General features: G+C 40.5%; 1 protein-coding gene across 1 annotated transcript in view; it reads right to left on the bottom strand.

The window, feature by feature from the left end:
• The window catches only part of LOC126255260 (protein sel-1 homolog 1-like), an 88059-nt gene that overhangs the window by 27148 nt on the left and 43938 nt on the right, over positions 1–16973 (bottom strand). Inside the window, exons 4-6 of the mRNA XM_049955379.1 lie at positions 10985–11139; positions 1535–1660; positions 1075–1303 (exon numbers count right to left, since the gene is read on the bottom strand). Of these exons, the coding sequence (XP_049811336.1) occupies positions 1075–1303; positions 1535–1660; positions 10985–11139 (510 nt within the window). The remainder of the gene's footprint in view (positions 1–1074; positions 1304–1534; positions 1661–10984; positions 11140–16973) is intronic.

Raw genomic sequence — 16973 nt, 5'->3', positions numbered from 1 at the left:
CGCCACTGATGGCGGAGGATTTGTTACCACCTGGGGTAATTTTGTAATTACTCAAACGCTCCATAATAGTACTTAGAATCAAAGGGTTGAGCTCAGGAAAGCTCAGTGGTTAAGACTGGAGTAGTTAGTTCCAGAATTTGTATTACGGCCGCACCTCTGGTGAACAGACGCCGACCACAGTCCCGCTTGTTACAAGTCAGACGCAAGGTGGATTTATTGTATTATGTGCCTCTTCCGCTAGTTCCACCGTACCGAGATTCGTTCTCTCCGCCTTCACTACCGTTGAGGTCTTCGCTGTAACCTTAGCAAGGGGCCCTGACAGAGTACTATCACCCGGGCCAGGTGAACTCTGGTATTTTAAACGAGGTTGTTACTCCTCCCCCTCCTCCTTCCTCATCACTTGCATAATGAGGCCCCGGGCTTGGGACCGGTACAGCGGAGTATATATATATATATATATATATATTACTAGCAGATCTGCCTGAATTAAGAAACCGGACTGAAGCAGCTGTTGCTACGATCACTGAAGACACACTTACCAACATTTGGGAAGAACTCTGCTGTAGACTAGGTGTGTGCAATGTGACAAATGGTGCTCACATTGAACATTTACAAGGTTCTTGGTAAAACTGTGAGTTGCTCTTTCATTTGACATATCATTTATAACTGTAAGTTTAATGTAATAAATATTATAAAGCATTAAAACCCCAATATTCATTTATAAACACCCTGTATATATCCTCCACATTTCACAGACACCAACCATATTTTTGCTTTGATAAAACCTATTTCACATTTTGCATGTGACTAATTACTTTTGGACTTCAGTAGTGAGCTAACTGAATGAACCTCAGCCTCTGAAATGCACCCCACAGAAACAATAATACAGTGTTCAAGTTCATACACAGGTTTCTGCCAATGTTCTACTGTTTAAGAAGCAATGATAACGTTGTGTGTGTTAATTTATAAAGCCAATTTGATATTTGATTGGCCCTCTCACTTCTAATATGAGTATGGACAAATGGTTTAGTGTGTTTAAGACTATTAGAAAGTAAATACATTTTTTCTACTTACGGAAGTACATGTTTCCAAGTTGCAGCTGTCCATCAACCCATCCCTGGTCAGCTGCCTGAGAAAAATACTTGAAAGCTTTAGCCAAATCCTTTTCCACTCCCTTTCCATGTAGGTACATCAGTCCCAGACCACTTAAACCAACAGGGTTGTTTAGTTCAGCAGCTTTCTTGAAGTACTTTAATGCAGTTTCATTATCCTGCTTCACTATGTCACTGCCCTCGAAGTAGATCTGTAAAGAAGAATCAGTAAGAGACAAATGAGGTTCACATACTCTAGTTTGAATACTTCGTTCCATTAATGAGTGTGAATAAAAGAGTGCATAGATTTTCAAAATATACTCAATATATATCACAGAAAAATAATGAGTACTGGAATTACACTGTTACTGTCCACTATCTTCATACAAGCAGCACTCCAAAGAACTCAGACACAGCACTGTGTTGACCTTTCCACAGCTCACCTTGCCCAGAAAGGCCATTGCAACAGGGTTTCCAGCTTCTGCTGCTTGTGTGAAGTATTGTAGAGCCTTCTGATGATCCTGTTGTACTCCACGACCTCCTTGGTAGTGCAACTGTCCAAGTCCCACCTGTGAAATTGCATTGTTTTAAAGTTGATGTATGCTGAGCATAACAAAACACAAGAATGTACACGAGTTAAAAAGAAAACTCTGTTCATGGAAAGGGGAAAAAAGTAATTATTAAATGATTTACTACAAATTAAGATGATACGAAAATAATAATATAAGTCTTAGAGTTGAATGAGTGAAAGGAATTGTACAAGTTTAACACAAACAAAATGGAAATAATGTGAATTGATAAATATTTGTGAGTGGAAAATACAAAACACAAATTTCAACAGGAAATTCTGCAAATGAAATGTGATGTTGCAGAGGCGATAGAGCTCACGCTTTACAACAACAAATGTGTGTGTGTGTGTGGGTGTGTGTGGGTGTGTGTGGGTGTGTGCGCGCGCGCGCGAGTGTATACCTGTCCTTTTTTCCCCTCAAGGTAAGTCTTTCCACTCCTGGGATTGGAATGACTCCTTACCCTCTCCCTTAAAACCCACATCCTTTCATCTTTCCCTCTCTTTCCCTCTTTCCTGACGAAGCAACCGTTGGTTGCGAAAGCTAGAATTTTGTGAAATATTCCGCAGGTCCAGGGCCTCGCTGCGATGGAGCACTTCCTTTCACGCATCACCTGCCACCCTACCTAAAACCTCTTTCCTCATTACCTTAGCCAGCTTCATCCTAACCCACAACTTCTTCACTTTTGAAGGCCAGACATACCAACAATTAAAGGGAACAGCCATGGGTACCAGGATGGCCCCCTCGTACGCCAACCTATTCATGGGTCGCCTAGAGGAAGCCTTCTTGGTTACCCAGGCCTGCCAACCCAAAGTTTGGTACAGATTTATTGATGACATCTTCATCATCTGGACTCACAGTGAAGAAGAACTCCAGAATTTCCTCTCCAACCTCAACTCCTTTGGTTCCATCAGATTCACCTGGTCCTACTCCAAATCCCACGCCACTTTCCTTGACGTTGACCTCCATCTGTCCAATGGCCAGCTTCACACGTCCGTCCACATCAAACCCACCAACAAGCAACAGTACCTGCATTATGACAGCTGCCACCCATTCCACGTCAAACGGTCCCTTCGCTACAGCCTAGGTCTTCATGGCAAACAAATCTGCTCCAGTCCAGAATCCCTGAACCATTACACCAACAACCTGAAAACAGCTTTCGCAATCCGCAACTACCCTCCCGACCTGGTACAGAAGCAAATAACCAGAGACACTTCCTCATCTCCTCGAACCCAGAACCTCCCACAGAAGAACCACAAAAGTGCCCCACTTGTGACAGGATACTTTCCGGGACTGGACCAGACCCTGAATGTGGCTCTCCAGCAGGGATATGACTTCCTCAAATCCTGCCCTGAAATGAGATCCATCCTTCATGAAATCCTCCCCACTCCACCAAGAGTGTCTTTCCGCCGTCCACCTAACCTTCGTAACCTGTTAGTTCATCCCTATGAAATCCCCAAACCACCTTCCCTACCCTCTGGCTCCTATCCTTGTAACCGCCCCCGGTGTAAAACCTGTCCCATGCACCCTCCCACCACCACCTACTCCAGTCCTGTAACCCGGAAGGTGTACACGATCAAAGGCAGAGCCACGTGTGAAAGCACCCACGTGATTTACCAACTGACCTGCCTACACTGTGACGCATTCTATGTGGGAATGACCAGCAACAAACTGTCCATTCGCATGAATGGACACAGGCAGACAGTGTTTGTTGGTAATGAGGATCACCCTGTGGCTGAACATGCCTTGGTGCACGGCCAGCACATCTTGGCACAGTGTTACACCGTCCGGGTTATCTGGATACTTCCCACTAACACCAACCTATCCGAAATCCGGAGATGGGAACTTGCTCTTCAATATATCCTCTCTTCCCGTTACCCACCAGGCCTCAATCTTCGCTAATTTCAAGTTGCCGCCACTCATACCTGTCATTCAACAACATCTTTGCCTCTGTACTTCCACCTTGACTGACATCTCTGCCCAAACTCTTTGTCTTTGAATATGTCTCCTTGTGTCTGTATATGTGGATGGATATGTGTGTGTGTGTGTGTGTGTGTGTGTGTGTGTGTGTGTGTGTGTGCGCGCGCGCGAGTGTATACTTGTCCTTTTTTCCCCCTAAGGTAAGTCTTTCCGCTCCTGGGATTAGAATGACTCCTTATCCTCTCCCTTAAAACCCACATCCTTTCGTCTTTCCCTCACTTTCCCTCTTTCCTGATGAGGCAACAGTTTGTTGCGAAAGCTTGAATTTTGTGTGTATGTTTGTGTGTCTATCGACCTGCCAGCACTTTCGTTGGGTAAGTCACATCATCTGTGTTATATATATATATGCTTTACTATGTAAAATGAATGGATGTCTGAATGTAGAGAGCAATCAGAAATGAAGAGTAAAAACGGAGGGGTCGGTCAATCTGAAGGTTGGTTTTACCTTATAGAGCCTTCCTCCAACATGTACCAGTTCATGACCAGTAAGAGAGATACAGACCAACATTAAATTTATCAACTTTTTAATCTATTGGGCTTCTGTTCAACACTCAAGACACTATGACACAGAATAATTCTTAACACAATGAGACCTTTTAAAACTGAATTATAAAATTTATATGGAAACAAGAGAGATAATAGTAACCATACAGCATAAGAATTCACTTTGTTCAACAAATTTTAATAATGGGCTAGCAAGTAGGAATGTGAAATCTATCACTGTTGAAACACTGCATTTTTCACATCCAAAATTTTGTTAGAGGTAACTTTCACATTTAATGCCAGAGAAATTCCGTAACTGACAGGGGATCAAACTCTGAAATACTGGATTATTACTCTTCACTAAGAATTCTTGTACTATATGACAGTGTTTTAAATGTCACACATAAGACATATTTCTGGATGGAATCCTATAACATGAAGAAACAAATTAATTACTGAGCAACCAAAGTGAATATTAACTTTACAATAGAAAGAAAAAATTACAATAATGTACTGAACAGACAGCATTAAATAGATTACAGAAGATATAGTACACAGAATGTGTGGTGTCTGTTCTTTTGGACATGTCCAAAAGACACCACACAGAATCCACAGCTGTTATATATTATATGTAAATTGAAGGTGGAGAGGAGAGGAGAGGAAAGGAAAGGAAAGGGGAGGGATCACTGTTGTCGGCTAGACTGAGACATTACGCGGCATTGGCGGCTACTAATGAAAATTTGTACCGGACCGGGATTTGGACCCAGGATGCCCTATTTACTAGACAGGTGCAGTAACCACCACAAATAATGTCCCAATGCAGCTTCCTCTCTCCACCTTCAATTTACACATGTTGTTGTTGTGGTCTTCAGTCCTGAGACTGGTTTGATGCAGCTCTCCATGCTACTCTATCCTTTGCAAGTTTCTTCATCTCCTAGTACCTAATGCAACCTACATCCTTCTGAATCTGCTTAGTGTATTCATCTCTTGGTCTCCCTCTACGATTTTTACCCTCCACGCTGCCCTCCAATACTAAATTGGTGATCCCTTGATGCCTCAGAACATGTCCTACCAACCGATCCCTTCTTCTGGTCAAGTTGTGCCACAAACTTCTCTTCTCCCCAATCCTATTCAATACTTCCTCATTAGTTATGTGATCTACCCATCTAATCTTCAGCATTCTTCTGTAGCACCACATTTCGAAAGCTTCTATTCTCTTCTTGTCCATCATCCATGTTTCACTTCCATACATGGCTACACTCCATACAAATACTTTCAGAAATGACTTCCTGACACTTAAATCTATACTCAATGTTAACAAATTTCTCTTCTTCAGAAACGCTTTCCTTGCCATTGCCAGTCTACATTTTATATCCTCTCTACTTCGACCATCATCAGTTATTTTACTCCCTAAATAGCAAAACTCCTTTACTACTTTAAGTGTCTCATTTCCTAATCTAATCCCCTCAGCATCACCCGATTTAATTTGACTACATTCTATTATCCTTGTTTTGCTTTTGTTGATGTTCATCTTATATCCTCCTTTCAAGACACTGTCCATTCCGTTCAACTGCTCTTCCAAGTCCTTTGCTGTCTCTGACAGAATTACAATGTCATCGGCGAACCTCAAAGTTTTTATTTCTTCTCCATGGATTTTAATACCTACTCCGAATTTTTCTTTTGTTTCCTTCACTGCTTGTTCAATATAAAGATTAAATAACATTGGGGATAGGCTACAACCCTGTCTCACTCCCTTCCCAACCATTGCTTCCCTTTCATGCCCTCGACTCTTATAACCGCCATCTGGTTTCTGTACAAATTGTAAATAGCCTTTCGCTCCCTGTATTTTAACCCAGCCAGCTTCAGAATTTGAAAGAGTATTCCAGTCAACATTGTCAAAAGCTTTCTCTAAGTCTACAAATGCTAGAAAAATAGGTTTTCCTTTTCTTAATCTAGCTTCCAAGGTAAGTCGTAGGGTCAGTATTGCCTCACGTGTTAAAGCTGCATGCCCTCGGGAAAAATTACGGCTGTAGTTTCCCCTTGCTTTCAGCCGTTCGCAGTACCAGCACAGCAAGGCCGTTTTGGTTATTGTTACAAGGCCAGATCAGTCAATCATCCAGACTGTTGCCCTTGCAACTACTGAAAAGGCTGCTGCCCCCATCAACGGCAAGGCCATGGTTACATATAATGATACAGTATACACTACTTTTTGCAGAAGATGCTAGTTAGAGCGCAATATCCATGTTCCAAAAATGTTTGTACAGCATGAACATGTGCCATTGGCAAATGGCATTGCCACATTGATAAAAAAACATGAACTCACCACACGTCACTAATAGGTCCCGCAAGAACTGGAATACATTTACAATTACAAGGTGTACAACTTTGCTCCCACCATTTGCCGATAGGTGGCGACAACGGGAAGTACCGGTCGAAAGGAACAGATCGCAGACGTCAGGCAGTTAGCTTGGACCTCGGTCAACACAATCTCATTCAAACATTAGTCAATTTGTGTCTGCATCATAAAGTTGTTCTTGACTGAAAATAACAGTTTATGAGCCTACTTCTCATCATTTGAAGGAGGAGTTACTGTTTTGTTTCAATGTCAAGAATGCAGCGGATGAGTCTCATTGAATGCTCTCAAGTACGTATGCTAAGGACACTATTAGTGAAAGAACATCTTGCGAGTGGTTTCAACATTTCAAGATCGATTATTTTAACATCATAGCCGGCATAGTGGTGGAAGAGAGAATGTTTCCAAAGATGCAGAATTGGAGACATTGCTGAGTGAAGACTCGCATCAAACTCGAGAAGAAATGGCACGATTAATGGGAGTGACAAAGCAAGCCATTTCAAAATGTCTCAAGGCTAGGGGCATGATTCAGAAAGAAGGAACTTAGGTCCTGTGTGAGCTGAAACAAAGAGACGTTGAACAGCATTTGTTTGTTTGTGAACAGTTGCTTCAGAGGCAAAAACGGAAGGGATTTCTGCTTTGCATTGTGACTGGGGTCAAAAAATGGGTTCATTACTATAACCCTAAACACAAAGAATCATGGGGATATCCCGGCCATGCTTCCACATCGACAGCCAAACAGAATATTCACGGCGCCAAGATTTGAAGGGACCAGCTCTGCGTCGTGTACTATGAGATGTTAAAACCAAGTGAACTACTCACAAGTGCTCATTATCAAACACAATTAATGCGTTTGAGCGGAACATTAAAAGACAAATGGTTGTGATACAACGAGAGGCAGGATAAAGTGATTTTGCAGCATGACAACATTCGACCCTATGTTGCAAACGAGGTCAAAATGTACTTGTAAACATTAAAATGGGAAGTCCTACGCCACCCGCTGTATTCTCCAGACACTGCTTCCTCTGACTATCACCTGTTTAGATCAATGGCACATGGCCTGGCTCAGCAACACTTCCAATCTCATGAAGTCACAAATTGGATCGATTCGTGGATCGCTTCAAAATATGAACATTTTTTTTTTTCAGCATGGGATTTGTACACTGCCCAAAAGATGGGAGAAAGTAGTGGCCAGTGATGGAAAATACTTTGAATGATACATGTGTAACCAATTTGTTTCATTAAAGCCTCAAATTTGGGGGAAAAACAGTGGAAGCAAAATTGTACACCTTATAGAATTTCTTTTTAGCTGTTGACTGTCCAAGTTTTCTACAGAGAAAGTGTATGCTGATACCTGAAATCCACCAAGTATTACCATATTGGCCAATTATGTTCAAGTGAAACAAAAATTAAAGTGAGAACCGAATATGAAATGTTGCACTTATTCAGCTGTGGAACTGTAAATTTGTGTGAAAGAACAGCTGATGAAATGATGCTCACGTTCAATCTGTTGCTAAAATTACACTGGCATTGAGACATTTAAAACAGAACAAATGAAAAAGATTTATGTTTAGGAGTGTGACAACTCATTATAATTATTACATTTGTTTATAATTAACAAAAAACTTCAATCCAGCTACACTGTAGGCTCTCTTGAGTAAATCAACCAAACTGACTGATATGACTTCTTATAGTCAGTAATATTAACTGCAATACCACAAAGAGGACGCAAACACAAGCTGTAGTGGTAAGCAGAGATGGGCAATATTCAAATAAATTTCTATCTGCAATAATTATTCAAATACGCACATCATTCAAACAAATTCATCTACGAATAAATTATTTGTAACCTAAATAATGAACAACACAGAATGCCACTGTATTTTCTTTCTTTGGTTCTCTTACAGAATTCTGGCTCGGTACAGGTTTTATCTGATAAATAACTTTATAGTCTGTACAGAAATGTGCCATGGTGGTTCAGCGGGTTAAGTTCCAAACTACAAAGCTAGACCACTTTGCAGGCAGACGGCCTTAGCAGTTACACTACAGACACAGGCCACTTCACTGACTTCTGCACTTGGCAGTACCTACACCCTCCCCCTGCTAACATGCGGAAGTTCTCTAAGTAGCCAAAGCTGAAAAGGCATCCAACTGAAACTCTCAATCTGCAACACCTTCCACCAGTAATACCAACACTGTTAACATTATTGGATATTGGCATCTCGTTACACAATTCATTCATGTTTGCACTGCAAAAAGATGAGTGAACAAAGTAAGAACTCCAATTCCTAAAGTCAACAGACTTTAAATCAAGAAAACTCCTAACACATATGTTGAACTATGCTGGATGTCCAAAGTCATCCGAAAGGGTTTTAAGATTATTTCTGAGTAATCATGTCATTAGAAGATGGGATAGTGTTTCAGTCTGACATGGATCTATGCAGTTACATAGAGTTTCGAGATTCATAAATTCTGGAAGAGAGACTGGGTCTGAGTACATAAGAATTCATAATATTGCAGCACACTGGACACTTTGTAGAGAAATTGTCAAGCAACAATTTGAAGACTTTTTCCTTTCTACACCAATTGCAGTCATTGCAGCAATATGTTATCAACAGTTTAAAAACAAATAGTTCACCTGCATTGCTGTTCATAATCAAGGGAGGCTTACAATAAATTAAAGAACAACAATAGCCACAGAAATGTCAAAGAAATTGAGTCACGAATTTCAAATGATGTTTTATGGATAAAAAGAAAATTTTAATCTGAATGTGTGAAGTGAAGCTAAAGTGGAATCACAATTAATTATTTGCCAAAAGCTACGGAGGAATGATGTCTCAATTTTTGCTGAAAAAGATTGAGAGTTGGAAGTCTTATATTGTGATCATGAAATAAAGACAACTTCAAAAGATATAACACACAGGTATCCTCTTTCCATGTGCAGAATGTGTTTCCTTTACTTTCACCATGGTAAATCTTCAAAATCAAGCTTTCTGGCGAGATGTTTGGGTGGGTGGAGGGGGGGGGGGGGGGGAGGAATGACTGTTCTGAAAACAAATTCAAAAGCAACAAAAGGTACATTTTTTATAATAAATGACAAAGAATCGGAGCAATAAATAAATGTCATTTGATTTCAAATTAATCTATCATTCTTTTTAGGACTAATTCTGAGTAAGCGTGTCATTAGAAGATGGAGTTTTATTATTCTTTTTATTTACAGATGAGAGACAAATGTTTTTATTCATGTAAGTGAATAATGTTTCGAATAAATATTTTTGTTATTCATGAATAATGAACAATAATTTTTATCTGTATTCATTATCAGTCTGTAGAATAAATTTTGCCTAACTCTGGTGATAAGCAAAGCACATTGCACATTCACATGCTGTTAATCTGCAGTGAATCCATGTGGCCATGGACAAGTGCTCACTTGTTTGTAATTAGACAAGACAGCATCGGTAATCTTTGGCAACTTTTACCAAAGTATGCTCGCTCTCTCACACCAAAGCTGCTTGCAAAACACTCTGATGGGACATGCACCTGCAGGGCTCTTATACTGGGAGTGGAGGCATCAGTAGAAGTCAGCTGATACATACCTGCTTCTAGTCAGTGGCAATATAGTTACCAATCAACACTTTTCCCAGTAGAATTGTACAGTAGTACTTTGTCATTTGTACCAACAAAATTTCAGTTTCAACATTATAAAATCATTTAAGCGATTGTCTCTCTTTCCGTGGAAACACAAGTGCAAATTTGTTTTATACTGTATTCCCAGTGAGTGTGCTATATCTGCGACGCAAGCAATGCACATTGCTTACATCACCTCCTAGCCAACCCCCACTCCTTTTTGCACTAAGTGTCAAGGTACCAAGTTACATCGTGCATACAGTATGCAGGTGCTAGAATTTCATACTCTTTCCCTCTCTGAATATTACGATAAAGCACTCACTCTGTAACTCCTGCAAAATCATTGTTATAAATTTGGTACTGTTCTAAATTTGGTACAGTATCATGAATGGCTTACACTGCATTGGTTCCAAATTACAGAAACATCCCATTAGCCATTTACTGTAATTAACAGAGTAAATTTAGCTTATTTTCATCAGCACACAAAAAGTAGTATGCATAACAAAACCACAAGAAGCAGACCATTCAGATATTTAGATGGTTTTGTGTATCAAGTTTATGGACTTTTTACCACTGTATGTAAGGTAAACTTGCAATGAATAGAGCTAAATAATATGATCAGTCTTACATTTTGCTCATTATATATGATCCTTCCACACAAGGTTTTATACTCATAAAGCAATCTGTTTAACAATTCAGTACATACAAATATTTAAGTCCATGAGCACAAAGTTTCTATCAATTATGATCTACAGTAAGCATATTCATCAGAATCCTGATATTATTCTATGAAATTTAGCTTCCATGCAAGCATAATGTGGTGAAATAGGGAAGAAGAGCTCCACTTCAGTTACCTGGAGAAATTTTAAAACAGAGTTAATTACCTGAGCTTGAACATCACCTTTCTCAGCTAACATCTGGTAATACTCTATGAGATCATTATCAAGAATTCCTGAATTGTATCCAGGATTTTCCACCTCTTCCAAAAGTCTGATTCGGTGTATTGCCTGTCCACCTGACAGAGACACTTCCTCAGAAACTGAAAGAATAGAACAGAGAAGCAATTACAAAATTACATTGAGAAGATTATTTCACAGCAAAAGAATATGAAGTAAGTCAACTGAAAATATATAACTGTACAGGAAAAGAAAGACACTACTGATAGCCTATAGTCCAAAACTAGTTGTATAATACAGATATTTATCAGCAACTCTTTGCAGTTAATCATTACTTTTTCAAATATTTATATGCTGTGGGACACCAGCTTCTTAAAATGTACTGACAAACTACAAGCTCATTTTAACAAAAGCACTGAAATAATTGTTAATATGAAACAAGGTCTTACTGCAACTGGTCTATTACTGTAGGAAGAAAAGGGAGGAGGAAGGCAACATGAGTAATCAGTGAACATTTCCAATGATGGTAAAAACATATATGTATTATAAAATATATGTATTACTTCGTACATTTTTACAATACTTCTTTGTAAACAATGTTCTTAACCCTTTGACTGTTGTTGAAAAGTTAAGTCGTCATGCTCCTCTGCTCCCCAAGGTGCTACACTCCTGGAAATTGAAATAAGAACACCGTGAATTCATTGTCCCAGGAAGGGGAAACTTTATTGACACATTCCTGGGGTCAGATACATCACATGATCACACTGACAGAACCACAGGCACATAGACACAGGCAACAGAGCATGCACAATGTCGGCACTAGTACAGTGTATATCCACCTTTCGCAGCAATGCAGGCTGCTATTCTCCATGGAGACGATCGTAGAGATGCTGGATGTAGTCCTGTGGAACGGCTTGCCATGCCATTTCCACCTGGCGCCTCAGTTGGACCAGCGTTCGTGCTGGACGTGCAGACCGCGTGAGACGAAGCTTCATCCAGTCCCAAACATGCTCAATGGGGGACAGATCCGGAGATCTTGCTGGCCAGGGTAGTTGACTTACACCTTCTAGAGCACGTTGGGTGGCACGGGATACATGCGGACGTGCATTGTCCTGTTGGAACAGCAAGTTCCCTTGCCGGTCTAGGAATGGTAGACCGATGGGTTCGATGACGGTTGGGATGTACCGTGCACTATTCAGTGTCCCCTCGACGATCACCAGTGGTGTACGGCCAGTGTAGGAGATCGCTCCCCACACCATGATGCCGGGTGTTGGCCCTGTGTGCCTCGGTCGTATGCAGTCCTGATTGTGGCGCTCACCTGCACGGCGCCAAACACGCATACGACCATCATTGGCACCAAGGCAGAAGCGACTCTCATCGCTGAAGACGACACGTCTCCATTCGTCCCTCCATTCACGCCTGTCGCGACACCACTGGAGGCGGGCTGCACGATGTTGGGGCGTGAGCGGAAGACGGCCTAACGGTGTGCGGGACCGTAGCCCAGCTTCATGGAGACGGTTGCGAATGGTCCTCGCCGATACCCCAGGAGCAACAGTGTCCCTAATTTGCTGGGAAGTGGCGGTGCGGTCCCCTACGGCACTGCGTAGGATCCTACGGTCTTGGCGTGCATCCGTGCGTCGCTGCGGTCCGGTCCCAGGTCGACGGGCACGTGCACCTTCCGCCGACCACTGGCGACAACATCGATGTACTGTGGAGACCTCACGCCCCACGTGTTGAGCAATTCGGCGGTACGTCCACCCGGCCTCCCGCATGCCCACTATACGCCCTCGCTCAAAGTCCGTCAACTGCACATACGGTTCACGTCCATGCTGTCGCGGCATGCTACCAGTGTTAAAGACTGCGATGGAGCTCCGTATGCCACGGCAAACTGGCTGACACTGACTGCGGCGGTGCACAAATGCTGCGCAGCTAGCGCCATTCGACGGCCAACACCGCGGTTCCTGGTGTGTCCGCTGTGCCGTGCGTGTGATCATTGCTTGTACAGCCCTCTCGCAGTGTCCGGAGCAAGTATGGTGGGTCTAACACACCGGTGTCAATGTGTTCTTTTTTCCATTTCCAGGAGTGTATTATCTAGTTTGAGTGTGGCCTCTGGGTTTTCACTGATCGCTATTGATGATTTAACTCGGGGCTCCTTGACGACCATGGCTGCAAATGATGAGTTTGGTAATGTCACCAATCAGGTGTGTGCGCTGGTGATGAGTTTTAAGCATAAAGCAGATTTTCTGCAACATATCTCAGCTGCACTTGACTTCATTTCACGACTCGTTGTTCTTCACAACAGGCATCACTGTTTTTTGCATCAACTATTTTACTGAAAGAGAGATCATGGAAATGGAAATACTAATAAAGAGTGACAGTGAGGATGAATGTTCTGACACTGACGTGAGTAACTCCTCTACAGATTCTGAAAGCAATTGTTTTAAGCCATCTACGTCAGCGGTGGCACGATGCATGCCCAATTCATCAGTCAACATTCGTTGGCATGTTCCATAACCAATACCCACTTCATCCGCAAATTATTGAATGGTTTGACGTCGATCCACACGAACCAACTGTTGAAATTTGCCAACAATGTCTGGCGTGGTGCGGTTAACGGGCCTTCCAGTGTGAGCATGTCACTCAAACACATGCGTACAGTTCATGCTCTGTCCCCAAAACACTTGTTGAATCATTGCAAGGGTTTCCGTAGCACATTTCCTGAGATTTGCACAGAATTTGTTCTGTTCATGGATCCATCGTATTAGGAAGATCACAGTGGACATGCAACACATCCTCCCAGCTGAATACCACTCCGCACACTGACTCATCAGATATGCAGCTCTCGCTACCTAGTGGTGCAAAGATCTACTACTCCTGCTTTCCAGATGGCAGCACCAGTCCCAAAAATTTTGGATTTAACCTCGTACATGTACTGGATCTGTATTATGTGGTATTTTTGATGTAGATGTGAATGAGAGCTATAAAATGACTGAGGTTGGTAGGTGAGGAGTGTGACTGATGGTTATGAGACTTGCATGATCATCATCATCATCATCATCATCATCATCATCATCATCATCATCATCATGATATCAGGTCTTTTGTGGAGTTTAAGAATAATGAAGTTCAGAGTTATTTTTAAATACAGGTAAGTGATTTTTGTGGTGATGTAAGTGAGAGTCACGGAATACCAGTCCAGTCAAAGCAGTTTTTCATTAATGTCATGCAGTGTAATGACCCAAACGGTATTGGTGAATTATCTGTAAGCTTAGAGAATAAAGGTGAAAAGTTTTTTGAAATTTGTTTGGGACCAAATTGATGATAACGTAGACAAATGTTCATTTTGCAATAAGTTAGCTGTGGTTAGTCAAAATTTATATCCAAATTGGTGGAATGAAGTGAAAGAAGATCTAAGTAGGAAGTATAATTTTGACAGTAAGGTATTGTGTGTTCCTTCTGTAATAAGTGATGTTAATTGTGCTACGGAACCCTTTTAGTGTGTTCAATCTTTACCTGCCAACATGTGTAACCAAAGTAATGCAATGATACCAGCGAAGTTGATAAAACCCTGCACAAGCAGTGTAGATGTAACTTTTGATGAAATTGAAAGTGATCTTTTACATGAAGTGTCTAATAGCAAAGATGATAACCCTGATTTTCAGTGTCCTTACATTAAGGTTAAGATTGATCAGTGGGAAGGGAACTGTTTCGACTGGTACAGGTAGCCTGATTTGTGGTATATCTGAACAATTCAGAGACAAATCCAGTGTAGTAAGAATTTTGTGGAAATGCCCATTGTATGTGTACAGATAAGAGGAGCTACAAGTAAGCAAAATAAACTTATAAAATCTCAGGTGCATTTAACATTTAGTATAGAAGGCAATACCTTTGAACATGGATGCCTAATGATACCTAGTTTAGAAGAAAATATTTGCTATGTGTGTAGATTTTTAAGACTGTGTAATTTTTGTTTGCCATGAATGTAATATTTAAGATCATGTAGTTTTAAAGTTCTGTCTTATCTATTCACTTAGGAAGTTGATGAGAAAACGGGGATAGGAGAAAGCAGGTACATGATGGTAAAGGTTGATTTTCTAAGTTTGAAGTAAGAGATCTTGTGTTGGTGGAAGCCAAAGAGAAATCTAAAGTGTTGACATCTGAGATAAAGAAATTTTCAATATTTATATTGGACCATTCGAAGTTCTTGAAAATCCACATTCTAATGCATACAGACTTGTGTATCAAAAATCTAAGAATTGTTTGGATTATGCAACATTACTGAACTGAAAGCGTATAGACATGAACCATAAGTATCTGATTTTTATCTGTTTGTCGTTTTTTCCATTGCCATGAATTTAGTATGTAAGATGATGTGATTTCTAGAGTTCTAATTTATCTACTGACGGTTTAAATCTATCTGTAGAGTCATAAGACTATATAACTGTTCTTTGTTTGTCTGGAATTTAGTATGTAAGATGTTGTGATTTTTAAAGTTTTGTCTTATCTATTGACTGCATTAAGATCTATGCTACACTACATAATTATGTTCTGCAATAGATTTGTGCTTTAGAATTTAATATATCGATCCCATGAGACTAAATGAGTAGAGCTTTTTACAGTTTTAAAATGGGACAATATTCATAACTTGTACTCAAAGATTAGGAATACTATCTGAGCATATCTGTGTGCATTACCTTATTAGTCCATTTTTTATTGCATTTAACACTGATTAGTGATGTTTCATAAGTGAGCATTTTTTAATCACACCCAACAAAAATCCCATATAACTGATGATGTAAAATGAAGATGGAGAGCATATCTCATGTGATGTGAAGGAGGTACTGAACAGCATATTTAGTACACAAAACAATGTTTCAGGATTTGATGTGAATGCTAGACAGGAAGTTACCTATCCCTTGGATTGTGTGAAGATAACTCTAAGGAGGAAGCTGCATGTATGTGGGTAGATTCACTCCCCACACTGCTGTATGACTGTACCCAGCTGGACTAATCATCTTGCAAGAGATCGTAGGTGCTGGGTAACATACTCTAGCATCTGTCAACTGGAATGTATTTTGTGTATGTGATATTTGTGAATTGTTAACCAAGACTGCTAAAGACAGTGTTATTCAGCATAAATGCATGGTTTTTCATTGGGGGATTTACTCTACAATCATTACGTAACTTTAAATCAGTTTTTTTTATCAATTGTAAACGAATTTTCTGGGTCTTTGTGTACTTAGGTCAGTGTGGAAGACATTTATTACTATGGACAATAAAATAAGATGTATACATGTCTGCTTTCATACTCTGATTTTGGTTGTCCAACTACTGGATTGTGTCATCATTCAAAGCTAATTTGTGACTATGTTTACCTGAATTTATCCTGGATATTGCAGTATTGTATCTGATTGGCTCTTGAGTTGTGGACAGACTAATGCTTAGCTCTGTTTTGGGTACTCCTAGCCATTGTGTGTGTGTGTGTGTGTGTGTGTGTGTGTGTGTGTGTGTGTGTTATTCATTTTGTTGTGTCAAAACTTCTTTGCTGGGTTGTACCCGGTGTGGTTTGTATTCATGGATCGGTCCCCACATTGTAAACTCAGGCCCTAATATTTTTCCATTATTTTGTTCTTTCACAAGTCAACACATCTGTAAATACTATGGTTTACATGGCTGATCGAGTCCTACCCATGATCGAGTATATTCTCCTGGTCTGTACCCATCGTCTTGAGTTTTTTGAGTCTGCTCACGTGTCGTACACTTAAGCTCTGAAATTTTCTCTCTTCTCTTTTGAAGATTTTGAAGGTTTGAGTGTATAGATCTTAAGTTAAAGTTTATAAATTCTATTAATTTACTTTGTAATTATTTCTATAATTTAGTGGTGTAATGTTGTAGTTTTGACCTTGTATTTTTTGTCTTTTGACAGTATGTTGCACAGATCTGAAAATCTGAATGCCATATCCTGATGTGTGTACAG

The sequence above is a fragment of the Schistocerca nitens genome, chromosome 1, assembly GCF_023898315.1.
Source record: "Schistocerca nitens isolate TAMUIC-IGC-003100 chromosome 1, iqSchNite1.1, whole genome shotgun sequence".
NCBI lineage: Eukaryota > Metazoa > Arthropoda > Insecta > Orthoptera > Acrididae > Schistocerca > Schistocerca nitens.
The sequence above is the reverse complement of the archived record's forward strand: the minus strand, read 5'-3'. Positions and strand labels throughout refer to the sequence as shown.